General features: G+C 38.2%; 1 protein-coding gene across 3 annotated transcripts in view; it reads right to left on the reverse strand.

Moving 5' to 3' along the window:
• Nucleotides 1–14748: 14748 nt before the first annotated feature.
• CHRDL1 (chordin like 1) overlaps nt 14749–18871 on the reverse strand; it is a 35133-nt gene continuing 31010 nt past the window's right edge. For all 3 annotated transcript variants that reach the window (XM_017743165.1, XM_017743164.1, XM_017743163.1), the window contains exons 10-11: nt 18650–18739; nt 14749–17389 (exon numbers count right to left, since the gene is read on the reverse strand). In XM_017743165.1, the coding sequence (XP_017598654.1) occupies nt 17259–17389; nt 18650–18739 (221 nt within the window). In that variant the 3' untranslated portion in view covers nt 14749–17258. The remainder of the gene's footprint in view (nt 17390–18649; nt 18740–18871) is intronic.

The following is an 18871-nucleotide window of genomic DNA, read 5'->3' on the forward strand; positions in this document are numbered from 1 at the left end:
ATTGGAACTTTCTTAAATAATCTCAAGAAAGGTTTCTTTCATCACTGGTAAACTTGGACAGCAGACAAATGAAATGGATGAAAAATATGTATTTAGAGCATGTCATGTAAGAAAGAGATCTCAATGCAACAGCCTGTGACCAAGATATTTGCTTTTGAAGTAGTTATTTTTTTAGAAAATACTTAATTTGCTGTAAAATGTATTATTAGTGAGAAGCTTCAAAGCAAAACATTCTTGCCTCCCACTTTTGGCCATTTGAGAAAGGATTCTTAACATAATCATATGGCTGAACTGATTATGTAAAATAGCTTTTTAGCAATTAATATTTGCGTGAATGCCGGCTCTAAAGGGAAACCATAATGGATCTTTGTTGCACTCTCAAATTTACTAAAGAGACTGTTTAACTAAGCTTCTTCTGTACAAACAAGACAAGTGTGTAAAACTTATCATCTTAGGACTCTTCTGCTGTGAAATAACAGTCTCTTTGCTGGTACCGGGGCAGATTTCTCTATAATTCCCAATCTTTTATTTTGAAATATTTTAACATACTCAGTGCATTTTCACTGTGATCATAAGGTTTCATTATTTTTTTTTTAAAGAAGTTAAAAGAGAGAGTGGTACCTTCGCATGGATTTGCAACAAGCTTTGATGAGTTCCAGAAAAGTGACTGTTACACAAATATACAAGGAATGAAAAGAACTTGTTATCTTTAACAAGAGCTTGATTGGACATAATAAAAGTTCCTTGTTAATTTACTGAAGTTAGCAGCTATGCTGGTAATGAATTTATAATCAACAACATTTGATCTTCTGCGGAAGCTTTTGCCCCTTTCTCCCCCTCAAAATGTTTCTGGAGAGAGCCCAGATAATTTCCTTTAATAGGGATTAAAACTTTAAAGGAGTGTTTCTTTATAGTGACCCTTTTTGGCAGTTTATCAGAACACTTATGCAGCTGGTAAATGTAACTACAAAATTCTGTGGAGGGATGACTATTTTTCCTTAAACAATCTCTCCTCTCCCTCCCTGCCATGGGCAGCACATTGTTTACGGCAACACTGACAAAATAAAGAATTGCAAAAATGAGTTACGTGAACAGGAAAGCTTTGATTCTATGGGAAGAGCTCCAAAAATGTCTTGTGTAATGCATGTTAAATGAAGTCATTATCCTAGAACTTTGAAATAATTCTATCCAAATAGACATAACCTGTTTTTTAAAATAATAATGTTCCATTTAGAGCTCTGAGAAATTGTCTGTATTTTTAACGTGAATTAGGACTGACATTCACATGGGTCTCACACAAAGGCTGTTGAAGTGCTGTGCTGCATTTGTAGAGAAGTTTTCCTGTTGACTCATTTTGATTTTACAGTTCTTGTTACAAACTGTTATTGTTGGAATCAGTGTTTTAGTGGAGAGGTGGTTGTATGTCTGTTGTTGTTTAGTTATTTTTTTAGAAGTTGCTCAATCACCTTTTCCTTAACTTCCAACCCCTGCCAAGTACTATCCTGGTCTATGGGAGTGAACACCAATAGTGCCACAGATGGACAGGGTAGACAGACAGCCCATATAATCCATCCTATGCTGCTTTTATAAGTCTATAAAAATGCAATAAAGAAAAGAGTCTCATTAGGTAGAGGTAGGGGGTTGATCGATTTGCAGGCCACACTCAGTTTATAGCTGCCTTCTGTGTGAAAGTCCACCTTAGAGTGTGAGTTTACTCTGTTTGCCATAGCTTGTTTAGTTAGACTTAATTTACTTCTGGTAATGTTAAACATTATTCATGTTTGTGTGGTGACTTTCACCCCAATTTGGCACCTAAGAATGCACCCACTCTCATTTTGTCCTTTAGAAACAAAACCCCTTAAGCCAGAGGTCAGAAGAAAAAGCTGAGTGAAATGCTTCTACCAAGTGTGGGTTGTCTGGAAGGCAGGAGATATTTAGTTGAAAGGGAAACTTAATACTGTCAAAGCTCTCATTTCAACTCCTGTGTATTTTTCTACATTGCAACAAACACCACCTCCAAGTACTGAAAGAGGCTAAAAGAAAAAGACTTTGTACATAATCTCAAAGCAAGCCATTTTTTCTTTTGTTGTGGTAGTCTTTCCAGAGAAGAGTTTTTTCCTGTAAAAAAAAAGTAAGAGCATGTGATTTTTAAATTAGAGTTAATTTTAAATCTCTCAGTGGGGCTGGGAGAGCTGGCTGCAGCAGTGCTGAGGTTTTCTGCAAACCAGGCCCATTGTTCTCAATGCTGCCAAAGGCTGCTGCAGGTGGATTCAGGGAGAGAGGTGAATGTGATGCCCGTACTCAGTGTACTTTTTGGGAATCACACCTAAATAAATGACAACAAATTCCTAAATGTGAACTGTCGATCCAGCTTATGAAGCTGTTGATATTTTTATTCACTTATTTAATATTTCAGTAAATCACATTAACCTTTTTTTTAAATTATGTCCTATGCCTGTAAGTTCTAGTGATTCTTTTTCTGCATTAAACGTCTTTCGCTTGTAATTTTTTAAGTTGCTATGTCTAAGTTTTGTTACAGAGTCATAGAATGGGTTGGGTTGGAAGAGACCTAAAGATCATCTAGTTCCAACCCGTTTGTCATGGATATTACCAATTAGTGGATAATACCAATTCATAGTAAGAAGAACAGTTCACAAACATTTGTAATAATTTAAGGAAAGGACCAGTCTTAAATTAAAAATACTTTATAAGTCCAGCTAGTGGAAATTATTTCAAAATGTTTAGGGTTAATAAAGTTCATAAAAAAATCAACCTTAATCTGTCTGTCATTTGGATAGCTGAAAGTTCTCACCATTTACATTCAGATTTTAATTTTTTTCTTTCTAATGACTATCTAATAGCGTGTCTTTAAGAGATTAAAATAAGAAAATGAGCAAACTTAAAAATAGGTAACTGTATTCTTTCAATAATGATAAACAAAATTGTATCATCATACCAAAACAGATCTGAGTCTTGAGTTCAGTCAGAGAATTCCAGTTACCATTATAAAACCTTCCACAACGTTTGAAGTCCATTGGGAAAATCTATCTGGCTTTTTAGTTCAATCTCTATTATTATTATTATTATTATTGTTGTTGTTGTTGCTATTACTGTTATTACTGTTATTATTGTTGTTGTTTTTGTCATCCTTCTCCCCAGTTCCTTTTTATTCAAACAAACATGCAAGTGACTCCCATGTGATGCAGTGAACCATACAACTCATCCCTACTCTTTGATACTACATATTACTCCCACAGAGCTCATTCTTCAAAGCCATTGACTGGGTTTGAGGAGCCAGTTTCTGTTAATTTTAATGGGGATTAGACATCCATCCCCTAAGGCAGCTTTGAAAAATCTCCACCAGATTCTTTATGGCTCTTCTTGGAGGCAACAATATGTTTACCTAGTTAGGTAGCTGCGTTTCCATTTAATTTCTACTGAGTCCTCTAAATGACACAGCTTCAAAGGGATTAGTAGATTATCATTTTTGCATGCAAGAAAAAATAATACCTTGTATTTTGATATGTGCCTTGTAACAATCAGTTTATACCCTGTTCTTCTTTTCTGGAGAACACTGACAGCCTTCTTCAGAAAACTGATTTCTTTCCAACCTGCTCCGAATGATGTATTTAGAACATGTGTCACCTTAAATATGCAGGCTTTCAAAACAAAATTGCTGAGTGAGTGGGAGAGGAGAGGAGAATTACCTTTTCCAACAGAAACAAAAAGCAGCAAATGCAAACCCAAACCCATTTTCCATTCATTGACACACATCCCCCAGCAGCAGTCTGGATTCCCTTTCTCAAGCACTGCTACCCTATCTGAAGATTCTGGGAAATAATAAGAGCAAACCTCAACTCTTATGTTATGCAGATACTTAGAAGTATCTGCTCTGCAAACATTTCCTTTGAAAAAAGTAAGAAGTTTGCCGTGGATATAAACAGAAGTGTTCTTCGTTATAGCAACATGGACGGCTGCTAAATTGCATTTAAATTGTCCTTGTTTAATTTATGTTCTGTGCTGTCTGCCTTGTATAAATCCCTTAGATAGGTTTTTGTCAGTTTTGTTTCTTTAAATTTATTATAAATTTGTATTTCCCTCATAAACCAGTCTTGAAAAGGGCATCTGTACTGGAAACTGGTTTTAGTGACTTGACACTTTGGCTCTTTTATGTTGTGAAACGAGTTTTAATTTTCTTAACATAGGCCAGGCATGGTACATAAACCTCTACCCCCCCAGGGAGGCTTTTATGTTTGATTCCTTTAGTGGCAAAGCTTTTGAATTTCTCCCCTTGATTGACTTGATTATGATCTTCCCAGTATATATCCTTCATGCTGATGAATTCCTGGTAGGGATCCTCAAAGGACTTTACAAGCTTCAATACTAGATGAAACAGAAGAATTAAATTATCCTTGCAAAAGCTGCTCCTAGTGAAAATAGGAAGTTGAATATTAGTGCTGCAGATTTATTTATTCTTTGAGTGTCTAGTTTAGATACTGGGGAAAGATTCATTTTTAAAGAATAGGTGCACTGAGATTTCTGCCAGGTGACTGAATCTGCGCAAGCAGAACCCAGTTTGAAAATGTAGGACAAAACCCCTGTGAAAGTTCTTCTGGGTTACTCTGCTCTTGGGCTTTGTCAATGCTGGGATGGAGTGGATCTAACCATCCTTGATGGAGGTCTTCTTCTCACTTAGGAGGAAACTGTTGGTAGAATCTCACGCTAGATTGAGCAGCTACTGCATAATAGTCCATAAGAGAACTATGTACCATGTAGCCACCATTTTACAACTCTGAAAAAACCATTCTGCCAGAAAGGATCCTGCTTGGAGTATATGCATGGCAGGCAATGCTTCTACCTTGTGCTGCTCGACATGCTCCATCAGAAGAAGCTGGATTTTGCCCTGGGAGATATGTTTAAAACTTTGGAATATGTTCGGCTTCCTAATAATTGGTTCTTGGCAGGTCATTGCTGCCCAGCTTCCATTTGTCTGTAAGCATTACACACAAGAAGGCAGCTCAGGTGTGTGTGTGTTTCCCACCCTCCCCTCCCCCCCCTTACTTCTTCTCCCCAGTTTCTAGGGTGCCATTTGGTCTGAGATACCCCTTGGATCAGTTGGGGTCAGCTGCCCCAGCTCTGTCTCCTCCCAGCCTCTTGCTGGTGTGGAAAGGAAAAGGCCTTGACTGTGTGTCAGCACTGCTCAGCAATAAGGAAAACATCCCTGAATTATCAACATTGTTTCCAGCAGACATCCAAACCACAGCTCCATACCAGCTACTATGGAGAAAATTAACTCTACCCCAGCCAAAACCAGTACAGTAAGAAAAGAAAACCAAGTGGAGAAAGGCAGGATGAATGTAATATTTTTCACCCCTCCCCCCCCCCTTTTTTTTTTTTTCTTATCAGAAAACTACAGTTGGGGTTTTTTCAGAAATTAACCCAGATAGACTGGAGTTATTAAAAGAGAACTGGGAAGGCAGGCAGGAGAGACAGAGGTATAGATTTCCTGAAAACAGGCATAAATTTAGGAATGGAGGTCTGTGTGTATAAATTCTTCTATAAACATGTAAAATAGAAATGATACAGAAATGCAAATACAGGAAAGCATGAATCCCTCAGTGCAGAGCTCTCCCTCCCTCGTACACTGGCTTTAAGGCTCTCAGCTGTCATTTGTCGTTGAAGCTGGCTGAAAATTGTCTAAATTTTATGAAAACTATCATGACCTTTTTTCCCAACTTGACAAATAAAAAGGATGTTTTTTCAGGGTGGGGAGAAGTGTTATTATCTGTAGTGAAAGCAAGTTTATTTTTTTTAAACTGTTTTAATGGTAGTTGTTTCTATTTTGGTAGATCTGTGTATGGAAACTGATGCCAGAATGCTAACACTGCACATTGCCAGAAATCAGTTCAGATTTTCTTCTCTCTTGCTGTCACACTATAAAAATGATTAGGGGTTTAAATATTGATTTTTCTTATTCACATAAGTTTCTAATCTATTTTTAACACTCTGGACTCCTGTGTGGGGTCTCCTGCCACAGTGGTTTCAAAGACTGCTGGCAGAAGAGATTTTCTATTTTACCAGTTTTGAATTTGCTGCTGTTCTCTGGATCAAAGAAGGAGAGAAGCAAGGTTTTGCTGAGATCTTGGGGTGTAAATAGTTCTTGGTGGTGACTGCTTGACATAGTGAGACACTTACATCGCATCCATACCCGTTGTCCTGGGGATTCTCTTGCTGACTTTTGCTGTGTATTGAGGCAAATCCACACTACAGAGAACTGAGACTGTTCTTCCTTCCAAATTGAAGGTGATTAATTCTGAATTATAATCAGAACATATCTAATACAGAGCTGTATTTTCAGATGCCAGGATTAATAAATGATTGTGAATTACATAAAAATAACTTCAGTGGGAAAACTCTTTCATTAGCCAAATTTTTTTTTTTAATTTGTAAGCCAGAGAAATGGACAGTGTGAGAAAATATTTGTCTGTCCATTTTCTGGTGAGGTTCTGATGTTTCCAGACCTCCAGAGATAATTCTGGAGCCCCCCAAAATGAAATCCAGATAGATTCTGTGATTTGCATTTTTGGAGTGAGACCACAATGAAGTTTGAGATGTCTTGTTTGTTCTTCTCAGCATGTGCTGGGGATGATCTGCTCAACAACAGTGAAACATGAGCTGTAAAAGCTGGGGCTTGGCCCAGTATAGCTCTTATGATAGGACTGGTAGATATCTGCCCTTCTCCCCAAGGCATCATGCCATTACTATGCCATATATACTGACATTTGTGAACTGTTTAGGGAATGGCTTCTTTTGTTGTGACCAGTCTTGTGGCTGTGAATATTTCATAGTCCACTCTAATGGCTGTGGTAGGGGAAGGCTGTTTGGAAATCAGGTTCACCCTACCCAGAACTGTGCCAAACATGGGAGCCAAGACCACAGCTTGCATGAAAACAAACAATAAAGTGCAGCACAGGAAACTGCTCAAGAATTTGCAAAGTCAATCAACCATAGTTGTGCAGCAAGACACAAGACAAGACTGGTGTGGTGGTTTCTTTACCCTTTCTTTTCCATTACAGAGCCTTCCCTCGTGTTTGCTCTCTGCACAACTGGAAAAGTTTTACTTCCCTCCTTCTCACCATCTCCTATCAAGAGTGATTATTCATGTCTCAAAAGGGCAGATGTGAGGAAAGCAGACTAACCACTCACAAACAGCCAGCTCTCTAAAACCACAGGTGCGTTGTAGGGGTTTCAGTCATTGTTTTGCCTCATTTTATTTCTCCTTTCATTTTTCAGGCTTTTTAACAGCAGCCCTTGCCAATAAGATGAGACAAAAAAACCCACACTGTTCTCCTGTAGCCTTTGGCATTTCTGAGTTGGTGGCCAAAACTAATTGAATTTGTGGAAGGAGAAAATAATGAGGAAAAATGCAGATTAGGTAGGGGAAAACCTTCAGGGACTGGACTAGAATATAGATGAAGCAAGTAAGATCCTGGGAATAGTCAGCTCTGGAATGGCTTTGACTTTATTAATGAGTGGGAATTGAAAAATACATATTTATTATGGCTTTGTTTAATGATGTAACTTGTTAACAATATAACTGTCACCTCGAGACGCTTTCCTGAACAGCAGGATGGGCTCGTGGGGCTGGTGCCTGCCCCCTGTACAGTGTGACACCACACTTTCTCCCTTCAGCTATGCTCACTCTTTTTGGCACATGTTTATTCAAGAAGACCATGCATCATCACTGCCTTTTCACTGATTAGATCAATTGCATAAGTAAGATGTTTGAAAAGGAATGTGCTCTGCAGTCTGAGGGGCAGAGGAATTGAAAAGCAAGGAGAAATGGTAAGTCTAGGGAAAATGATAAGGTCTGTTAGCAGGAGTGATAGGGCAGGGAATGAGGGTGAATTGTACGGGACTGAGGCAGCTGGGCAGCACAAGAGGTAGATGGCTGAGTGCAAAACAAGAACACACATTCAGGAGTAACCTGTACTGAATAGCAGAAATATCAAATTGATCCACAGTGAACATGTGATTGAAGTAGCTGTGCTGGTGACATGGAGATTCTTTAGTGCTACAGCTTCTGCTAATTCACATAGATGAAACATATACTCCACAGGGCTGCCTTCAAGTACAGTAATCCCCCTATCCTCCCCAGTAAATCTGCCTCTCATATAATAAGTTAACAGGTTTTTAGAATTTCCTGAAGTCTTTCTTGTTGGTTATATCACAAACATTTTGGTATATTTTGACAGGAAGGTTCCTGTTTCATTGAGAAAATGAATATTTGAATAAAAACTCAACATAGAAATTACATAAATTCCCACCATGGTACTGGATGTCTCTTGTAGTTCTCTTCCCCCCATCTCTGATCTCAGTGGGGCAAGTGAGATGAATCTTTCAGAAGCAGCATGGAAGGTGCTCCTGTAGTGTGTCTTCTCTGTGAGAGCAGGTTCTGTGTGATGGGCAATGTGATCTGATGAGGGAGACTTAAGGAGGAAAGCAGGATCAGAAAGCACTTGGACTTCAGCTCTCACAGGGTACCACAGAGATCCTCCCATGTTGTAATACACCGACTGTTGGTTTTCCTCCTGTGCTTCCAGATTTTATGTGGAAAGCTTTTATAGTGGCAGAATGTTTAGCTTTTAAACCACGACATGTGTCTTTATTATTTTTGTGTCTTATTCTGTACAACTTTCTAGCATTCTTGGACTCTCTTTTTTCATGTATGTGGGTAGGCTCAGAGTGTTTACGTAGCTACCACTTATCTGATTCCTGGGACCCACTAAAAAAGGGTGTATTTCAAAACAGTCAGCTTCTGTTGGGCAAAGGAGAAATTAATGGTAAATCCTTCAAAAAGTGAAAGCTTTCACCCTTTGGTCCTTTAAAACCCAGTCTCCATTGGTGCTAACTTCCCTTTCATTGAAAGATAATGAACCTTCACTTCTGTGCTGTGTCCTCACCTTCAGCGTGGGTTCTCTGCATAGCTCCCGTCGGGGTCAATTATCTGGCAGGAGAGGCCCCTGAGAGCAGAGACTATTGCTTAATTGTTACTATGGGATCCTTGGGCAATGTGCACTTCTGGGGCTCATTTACAATTCTAACACATCCAGCACGCCCTGCATCAGGAGCCCTGTGAACTGGACAAAAGTTAAAAAGTGGCAGCGCTGTTCCTGGCCAAAAGCTCATTAAGATAGACATCTTCTGCTAGTGAACATCACACAGATGACACAGACAGCTCACTCCAAACGAGAAACATTCTTTTGTTCTGTCTTACTAGGGCTTTCAGATAAAAAGAATTTGAGGCCAGCTGTAATATGAAGGGAACAGGTTTAAAATAGCTCTCAGGGGCAGTAAATGCTTAATGATCAGATCTTTCATTGCTCTTGGAACATTTGAGGAAACTCAGCCAGCTAAAATTCTTGTTGATTACTTTAACAGAGGCCCTTTGTTCATATTATCATGCAGAATAATTAAGCCAATGCAAGCAAATCCTTAGCTATATACATAATTAAAATGTTAGGCTGTGATTAAACAGACAGTATTGGCACAGACAGAACCTATTCACTTCATAAAAGACTTCCATCATTACCTTAAGCTTGTTTTCACCCTATTTTATTTATTATTTTTGAAAAATAAATTTTATTAAGATTGTGGAAGATGATATGTTTCCAGTGAGGAGTTAATGAGATTTTATAATGGAGAAAAATGATACAAACATATCCAAAGTAGTTAGATTATAGGGCAGAATTAAAGTGAAAAAAAGAGCACTGAATCGGTTTTAACTTACTTAAAAGTTCATTTTTAAGGGGTTATGTCAAATTTTCTCATTTCCTCCATGAGTTTGGCATCTCTTGTGCAGTGGTCAAATCTTCAAATGGAAGAGTTTATGTGGCACCTGAAAGTTTGTCAGAAAAAACCCCTTTGATCTATAAAATTTTTTTTTTGAATGCACTTTCAACTTACTGGACTACCAGTTTTTAAGTCAAAAGTTTATTGTCAAACATTACATCATTCTGAGCTATCCTAAGCCTAATCACCAACTTTCTTTTGGGATTCTCTCTCAGATGGCAATTGCTGACAATAACAGTTATGCTGTTGGCAGGGGCAGACTGGCTTTTCACAAGCTTTTTTAGAAATGGGCCAGGATCCTTTGTAATTTCCCAGGCAGCAGAGATGGAATTTTACAGAGTTTCTCCCAGCGAGGTCATCAAAAGTTCTTAGGAAGCAGATTTTGGCTCTTCTGCTTTTTTGGGTCACAAAATCTTGTTTTACCAGGATTTTTTCACAGTGGAATAGGTGTCCCTAGCTCTGGGACTAGAGGGAAGCTGATAGAAATATGATATCTGATAGAAATCAGGTTATTTTGATGCCAAGGAGCAGTCTATAGTTCTTGACTATTTTTTGTTAACATATGTTAGGTAACATATTCCAGAACAGTAGCAGCAGTCAGGCAGTCGATACACCAGCTGATTGAGGCAGCCCCAGCAGTGATCCCGGGGTTCACCTTGACTACCTTTCATCTACTGGACCAGAGCAATCTTTTTTCACAAGCAAGGTCTTTGGATGTGATTTCTGAGATGGAAATAAAAGTTAGTCTGCTGTGTTCAGCCCACTGCCCTGAAGCAGAAGTCAAAGTGACTGCTGCTCTACTCTCTTTACTAATCCTCTGGGCTAAGCAGTCCCCTGAGAACCTCTGTTTGGAAATCTATTAAGATTTCACAAGTTGTTCAGTGGAAGTACCAATTAATGATTTGCAATTTAAAATGAAAATGGGAAATGAGAAAAGTCTTTCTCCTTACTCTTATAATAGACAATGTCATATTTTCCCTAATTTTTTGTGCCTTCTCTCCAGATTGAAGTGCTTCTTCCTCTGTTGGGTCAGATGTCCCTCTAATGTGCAAATAGACTGATTTGCACAGAATTTGATCTAATAATTTTGTTTGAAATCCCACTTGATGTATCTTTTTCCACTGAATTTCACTAAAACCTTCAGAGGCTATTATGTGGATTTATGGAGAAACGTATCTTAAGGGAACAGTGGCAGGCAGTGATTTTCTGGTATATTTGAGTTGTGTAATCTAAGGATTGGAAACCCCATTTCCCTGTTACTGAATTCTTGGCTTCAAGACTCTTCTAGTAGATAGATTTTTCTGGAGCTTCGTTCTAGAGGTATTGTTCTAGCAGAAGCTCCTTGCAGTATTTTAATCATAGCAAAAAACCAGTCTCTTAAGAAATGCACTGCTTGGTGGGGAGGCCAGGAAAAAGAGCTGCAGGTTGCAATGTTCAGTATTCAAATGCAGTTTTGAAGCTGTCAAGAGTTTCTCTGCTCCTCAGTTTCTCCAGGGTTTGCTTAACTGCTTGCTTGAAAGGTCTATTTTCCTAGACACTCTATGCATTAATGTGAGCCACAATCATCATGAGCATGGTGGTTATGATAGTTTTATCTTAATAAGAGTGATCTCATCATGGACATCGTTTAGATGGGGTAAATAATTCCCAACACATGCAGACTATAAAGACATTGGGAGCTTGTTACACACTGATGTCATGGGAAGACTCTTCAGCAGGGACTCATCAGTGCGAAGGTCTCTAAAAGATGTCTGACTTTGAAGTAAGAAGAAAAATCAGGGTGGAAAAAGTTGCTGTAAATTCTTAAGTCTGAATGGACTCTGATCATTATTATCAATTGAATATTTCAGCTCCTTATGATGGCAAAATAAAAGACTCTAGGCCGAATTAATAAAAAGTCGACTTTTTTTTTTGTTTTGTTTGTGAAAAAAATCCATAATTTATAAACAGAGTCTTTCAAACAAAACAGCAGGAGGAGTTTTGTTTCCAGAAGTCTAGCACATTTGCTGAAGCTCAAAACCACTCCTTTTTTCTTTTTTTTTCTTTTTATTTTGATTTCATAGTGTGAAGTGAGTGAGAAGGACTACTGGTAGGATTGATTGCATAATTTTACACCTGGTTTGCATTAATATAATGGCGAAGTTAAACAGTGGATAATCAGTTATGATTGTAAACATCCTCTAATGCTTTTTAGTGTTGTCATTGGACCATTTTTGAAAGGATGCCACTGCCTGGCTAGATGTAAACCTGAAGATTTTATGAGACTTAGCTTATATGGCTTTATAATATGGCACTCAAAGCAAGGAAATATTTTCAAATAACACAGAATTGAAAACATGATCTCAGATATGGAAATTCAGCTTTCTGGAATGTATCATCACTTGGATCTGTATATGTGTCTCTAAGAACATTTTTTTTTTGTTAACTAAATAACCACATTTAGAATCTAATCTTCCTTTTTCTAGGAAGACATTTGTGAAGATTGATTAGTTGGTGACTGTTGTCTATTAGTTTATGGATAGCTATTCAGCCATAACTATAAATACTTCTACATAGTGTCTTTTTATTTCACTAAGGATAAAGCTGGCCCAAGAGCTCATTTTTCTTGTTTGATGCTTCTATAACACTTCCCATTCCACCCTAAGTACACTAAGAAAAGTTTGTGTAGAAACTATTTCAGTCTCTATTGAACTGCAGCTACCACAAACTGTGTTTTTAACAGCATAAAACCTGGCCACGCTGTCCAACACTTTAGTACAGGAAATGAAAGTAAATGCCATGTTAATGTCAAACTCGATGTGTTAACTGGAACATCTGGCTCTTCCCTTTTAGAGATGTGGAACAGAAATACCCCAGTACATAAACCTTAAGCATCACTAGACTTCTATTTATACCTCTATAATTAGAACTCAAATTCATTGTCCCATCCTAGCTGTTGGCAGAGGAGAGAACTGAGCTGGGGAGAACCAGGCTAAAGCAACAGTTCTGGCTAAGGAACATGAAGTGACTGGGAATCTGTGAAAAGTATAAAATACAACTTTGGAATTTCTAGAGCAGACTGCAATGGGTTTAATGCCAGTACAGTATGTATCAGTATGACCCCTTCTTAAAGAGATTGGAAGTTTTGCTGTTTCCATCAGTGGGAATAGAATACAGTTTTAATTTATTGTGGCCTTAACACACCTGATTTTGTAGTGGTGTGATCCTGAAACAAACAAATAAATTAGAGAGAAACAGAAATATAAATCTGTAGGAGATAGATTTGATCTTGGTGAAGAGATAACTCTCTGTGTGCTGTTTGTAGTAGTTAGTTACATGTAAATCTTAGTGTGATGTACTATCTCTGTCTCTTGAGCTGAGGTCACTTGAGGACAGATTGGGAGTTTTTACTTTAAGTGGTAGTGCAATCAGGCTCACTGCATTTGCTGAACATGCTGAACTATCATCCAGTGTGTCTACATTAAAAACTGTTTTGCCGGGTGAAGATCAATTATTTGTTTTTGCTTTGGATGCTTTGCATTCTTGCTCACAGTTGGGTTGGTGTTATGTGAGAAGGGAGGGTTGTGGGTTCATACTCATATACTCATGTAGTTGCAGACATACTTTACCCAAAAAGTAAAACAGTCCAAAACCTCAGATCAAAAGATGAAGACATTTTTCAAACCTCAAACAAAAGCAATAAATGGAAATAAGGATTAACTTTGTCAATTTTCACCCCTCCCACAATAAATCACCAAAATCTTGGCTTTTATCTTAGATGGATAACACAATAGGCACTAGAGCACACCAACATTACGCAAATACTTCATGTGCTATCAATTATTTTGGAAGGAGTCATCATCTGAATTGTGAAACGCTTTGACCTTTTTTTTAATGAAGAGTGTAGGAAGATGAGAGTGTTAGTTAGGCTGACACATTGCTTCTCTTGTATTTGTGTGGGTATATTTCAAAGTATTTTCAGAAGAACACAGCAGTGAATAGGGCTCTCATCTCCATACCCAGCCCGTCCTGGCCTGTGGAGTCATGTGGAGCCAGAGATGATCCCTGTTACATGAGAGGGGGATAGGAGTGAAGTGAGAAATAAGATTTAGTGGGCTGCTAAAAAGAATTTGGTTGTTATGAAATCAAGAGAATACATTCAATGGGGATGTAGCTGTGCAACCCTGACTGTTAATGACTTTTCAGTCTGCAACTAGTAGGAAGGTGAATGCCCCTCACGGAGTTGGGAGGGCAGAGCAAGCCCATGTGCCTAGGGTGTGTTCTCAGGATTCTCCTAACAGATTTCTTGCTAAAATGAAAAGATGGTCAAAATGAATATACAGGGTGTGATGAAATAACAGAAATTAATTTCATTAGAAATTTCCAGAGATATCCTGGATTTCAGATTTGATGTACTTCCTGATTCGAACTGATTTACTTTGAACACTCATCTTTGCCAAGGCTGATACTCTCCATTTTAGTTACACTGCTAGCTATGTGTGAGTTACATTTTCTTTTCTTATGTTTCTGAAAACCATCTCATTTTTAGGCAGTAGCACAGATTGATTCCATCAACATTTCCCCAATTATTTTGAGCTTCAGAATATGTATTGCTTAAGAAAAGAGTAAGTCCTGTACTGTTCTCTCAGTTGGCAATGCTTGATTTCTTGTTTAGTTGGTTTCCATATATGGATGTCAATGCTTTGATTTTCAAAATTAATCTTGCTGGGTAGGTGAAAGCTGAATTGAAATGGGTATTTCCCAATCTGACTCTTCCATATCTCAGTATCGATTTCACAGCAGGCAGCCATGCACTGCACCCAGCTGGGCACATGGCTTCAGACTTTCTCTGAGGTGGCAGCAGCAGGACTGCAAACAGGGAACTGAAACCAAACATCTTGACCAAACAGCACCCTATGAAAACCACTGTATTTTATTATCAACTTCAGAGTTTATTAATTTATCAAACCAGGTCAAAGTGATACAAGTACATAAATAAGTACCATAACAGACATACATCTCATTAAGAGAATGCAAAACATGACACTGTGTATTTCGTTGTCTTTAGTGACCAGAAACTGAAAAACGCAACACTGCATTTTATTAAATGATGCTTATGATTGTTCTTTGCTTTTCTTAAGGAGTGTTTATTATAAAATAAATACACAATCTGGATTCCACCAGTCCTGTCACAAATACAAAAAACAGGTTGCCTTCTTTGTAAAAAAAATTACAAACGCTGTACACTTTCCACTTAGTCTTTTTTCACCAGCTACTTCTACAAACAGACAATGCCTGTTAGGTGAGAAATCAACTGCTGGTCTTCTCACCAGAACACTACAGTTCCTCAGAACCTCTTCCTAAAGATTTATAATAAAATTTTACAGTTTTGCAGCACATTTCAACCCATTAGATGCCATGTGCAATCAGTGATGCTCATGCCAAACTGCTTCTTCTACAGTTACACTGCAGCTCTGGTGCAGTGAGGTCTTAGGGCCTTGGTTTGGATTTGCTACACCCCTTTCCAACACCAGGACAGGACTTATGGAAGCTACAGTGCCCAGGAAATGTGGCGGGACAGTTCACTTAGCTCTCTTTTTAATGAACAGTGATAGAGCACTTCTCTTAGCCAGGTGTTCCTGCGTTTCAACTTGCTGTGCTTTCAAATGGCGAGTATGCTCAAATATTATCTGCTCTCTGTCCAGGCCTAGGGACAGCAGGGTGGTCCTGAGATCACCCTGTATGTTTTCTCCTAATTCCCTTCAGACTTTCCTTCACCTTCATGTCTGTTCTCCTCACTTGCTCCTCTTCGTTGAGAAGCCCTGCATCCCACTCGTCCTGAGGCTCAGGCAGCACAGGCAGGACCTGGGTGCCATGGAGAAGCCAGGTCATGAGGCCTGCACTGCTGATGGAGACTGCCAGGGTCTGCTGCCCAAGCCAAGGATCCCCTCACGATGGTGAAGCTCTGCCTGAATAGGCTTTTGGCATTCAATACCAACCTCTCCCACAACTTCACCCCTTTAGGAATGTGGACACCCTAGAGTACTGTCACTGGCAGAATGACAAACCTCAAAATCCTTGCTGTCACTGTTGATTTCACTCCCTGTGAAGCTCCAGCCCCTGGTCCAGGCCATTTCCATAAAGCTTTGTTTCCTAGCATGTGTTTAAACAGCAGTATTCCTGTCTGCTTTTGGAGTAGAAAATGGGAGCAAAAGCAGGCAGAGTCACTTGCATCTTGAGATTTAATCCAACATTGCAGCCACAGGGCAGTACAGGATTTTGGTGAAAACAGTTTTTAAATTGTTACAATTGTTCTGCAGATGAGAGTCACCTGTCTTAAACACACTGTAGATATGCTATACTAAATTTAACAGAACTGCTTAGATTTGGTTTTTTTCCCCAAAGATAACAGTTGTCACAACAAGCAGTTGCTTGTTGTGCTCTAGAAGCCTATAGCTGTTTGGTGTTTGTCATGGGAGAGAGCTGTCCTTGAAACATGAGAATTGAGAGGCCACTCTCAGAAAAATGCAGATTATGTTTGTAACAAATCAGAACAAGTAAATTAAGTTCTGTCACAACTTTTAAGGCATTATGAATTGTGAGTTTTAATGCTTTAGGTGTTTTGAAAACACTGCAAGTACTTCACTACCTTCTGCCACGTCACTTTAGAAGGTGGTTTACCAGCCAAGAGCATGTGTAAATAGGACCCAGAAGAATGAAGTTATTAGGGCTGTGATAGGGAGCTAACACTTTTAGAGAAGTGGGTGGAAGAAAGAGTGAAAACCACTTAAAAGTGAACATTTGCTCCAATTGCTACAAAAATATAGTGATTGCCACTAACACCTGCTGTTCAGATTATGGACTTTGTTTGCTCAACTACAAGACATCATCCCAAAGGCAGGCTGCTAAAGAGTTTGTTAGTTTAAATCTGGTTTTTATGTCTCCAACATGAGTATTGTATCACTTGTATTTTTCCTCCATTACTACAAGAAATCCATGAGTCATTTCAACATTAGAAATGGTATAAATTCAGCACAGGATAAAATGCTCTCCATAGCTCCTGCACATTTATTAGGTGTCCTTCTTTTCATTAGTTTGAATAACTTGCCAAATAATAATAGTAAAAATGTTCTGTTTTCTCTTTTTAACTTGTAAAGAAATGCAACTCTGGGAAAGCACAGTCTCTCTTTCTCCTTCCCTCACCAGTAACACAGAGCCTTCTAGTCTTTTGGAGGAGATATTTGAATGGTTGACACAGGCCACTACACATAAAGCAGCAAATTTGCTGTGCATGATGTGAATAATTACTGCATTATAGTTTTGGGGTTTAGGGCAACTGTTGACTTAAGCAAAATAAGCCTGCAGTCCAGCTGCAGATCCAAGTTTTCCTAAGTTTTCTTATGTTTCTCCCTCCAGTGCTGTCTCCCTTAACAGTGACCCTTTTCAGACTTTTCAAGGTACAAAACCTTTACCAAATCCTCGAGCTCAGTCCTGCACACTCTGCTTTCACACATTTGGCTGATCTGAGCTTCTCCCTCGCTAAATATTTTCCACTGGCCTGAAAACAAAAACACAAAGGAGAAAGATATTGACTTAGAAAAGGGCACAGGGACTTTGAAGACATTTATAAGAACTCTGTAAACCAACTGATTCACAATGGTCAAAGAGGGAATGTCCAATCCTCCCATGGAAAATATTCAAAGCATCTTACAACCATGTAACATATTCCATGCAAAATAACTTTGTTAAAAATATAAATATGGATCAGAATATTACTATTTTCTTTTAATTAAGTAATCCTGTAAGTTGGCTCTGTATATTCAACCCTTTATTGGCACTGGATACCCTGGTAAACCAAAGTATTTAAAAGTTGGGAAGCAACACAACTAAATGTTTCATGTGCTGTGAACTCTTCCTACCTGTGTATAATACAAAGTGTGATGGAAATTAACATTTCTACACATTTTTGATGGTATTAATAGAAATGCATGCTGTCCTGGTAAGTGGAATACTACATTACAGATAACAATGACAAGCTTACAGAAGGCTAACAGCAAAAATTTAGGGAATTTTTAATATGAAGACTTATCTCTATCTCAATAGGTCTGTAACGATTAAGAATATATTATTTCTGGGAAAAAGACTTCTTAACTAGGAAAAAATTATAGAAAAAAATTATAGAAAAACATTACGAGTTGTAATGCAAAAGAACTAGGAATTAAAAATATCTATATCTTAATTCAAGTAGCAAATTAGCTGAATTAGTAATTGTTAACTACTGTCACAATCCCAAACTGGATGAAATACAAAAACAAAATTGAATCAAGAGTGATAAAAGAAGTACATGTCTTTCATAAAACACTTTTCAATAATGAAGATATTGTTAAGAACATAGGAATAGTCTTTCAAATATAACATAAGTGTATGTAGAACCCCTTTAATAACATCTGAATTTTCTCCCTTCTAAATTACTTTCTAAAACACTGCGGTAACTTGACCATGTTACATAAATAAATCCAAATTTTGCTGATGTGCTGACGTTATTTCAGACTTATGCTAGCATGGACAGAAAAGACCCTATATTGTACTTTATCAAAATACAAGAGACTAAGACAGCATGGACATGAACTACTGTTATATGTATCTATATTTTAAATTGCTGTATTTTGATTACTTAAAACTAAACTTATCAAATATTGTGATCATGTACTGGAGGAAAATCCAGTACATCCATTTGACTGTGCTGAGTAAGAGAAAATTTTTCATGGCTATGATTATATGGAGAATATAAACTTCAATAGGTCAGAATTTTACTTACTAAGGGTTGTTCTTGTTATCAACTTGAAGTAAGGAAGTTCTTCAAATTCTCTCTTGGACAGTTTTTCAACATAGAAGTGACGCAGAATCCCTTCAGCAAAGAAATGAGAAGTGCATGTTACTGGAAATGTGCCCATTGTTCTGAAGCTGGTGTGCTGGCCTGCATTTTTGTAAAATTTTCAGTCTATTTTTTTTTAATTCTGTTTTTCCATCCCCCCCCACC

Source organism: Corvus brachyrhynchos, unplaced genomic scaffold (assembly GCF_000691975.1).
Source record: "Corvus brachyrhynchos isolate BGI_N302 unplaced genomic scaffold, ASM69197v1 scaffold398, whole genome shotgun sequence".
Classification (NCBI taxonomy): domain Eukaryota; kingdom Metazoa; phylum Chordata; class Aves; order Passeriformes; family Corvidae; genus Corvus; species Corvus brachyrhynchos.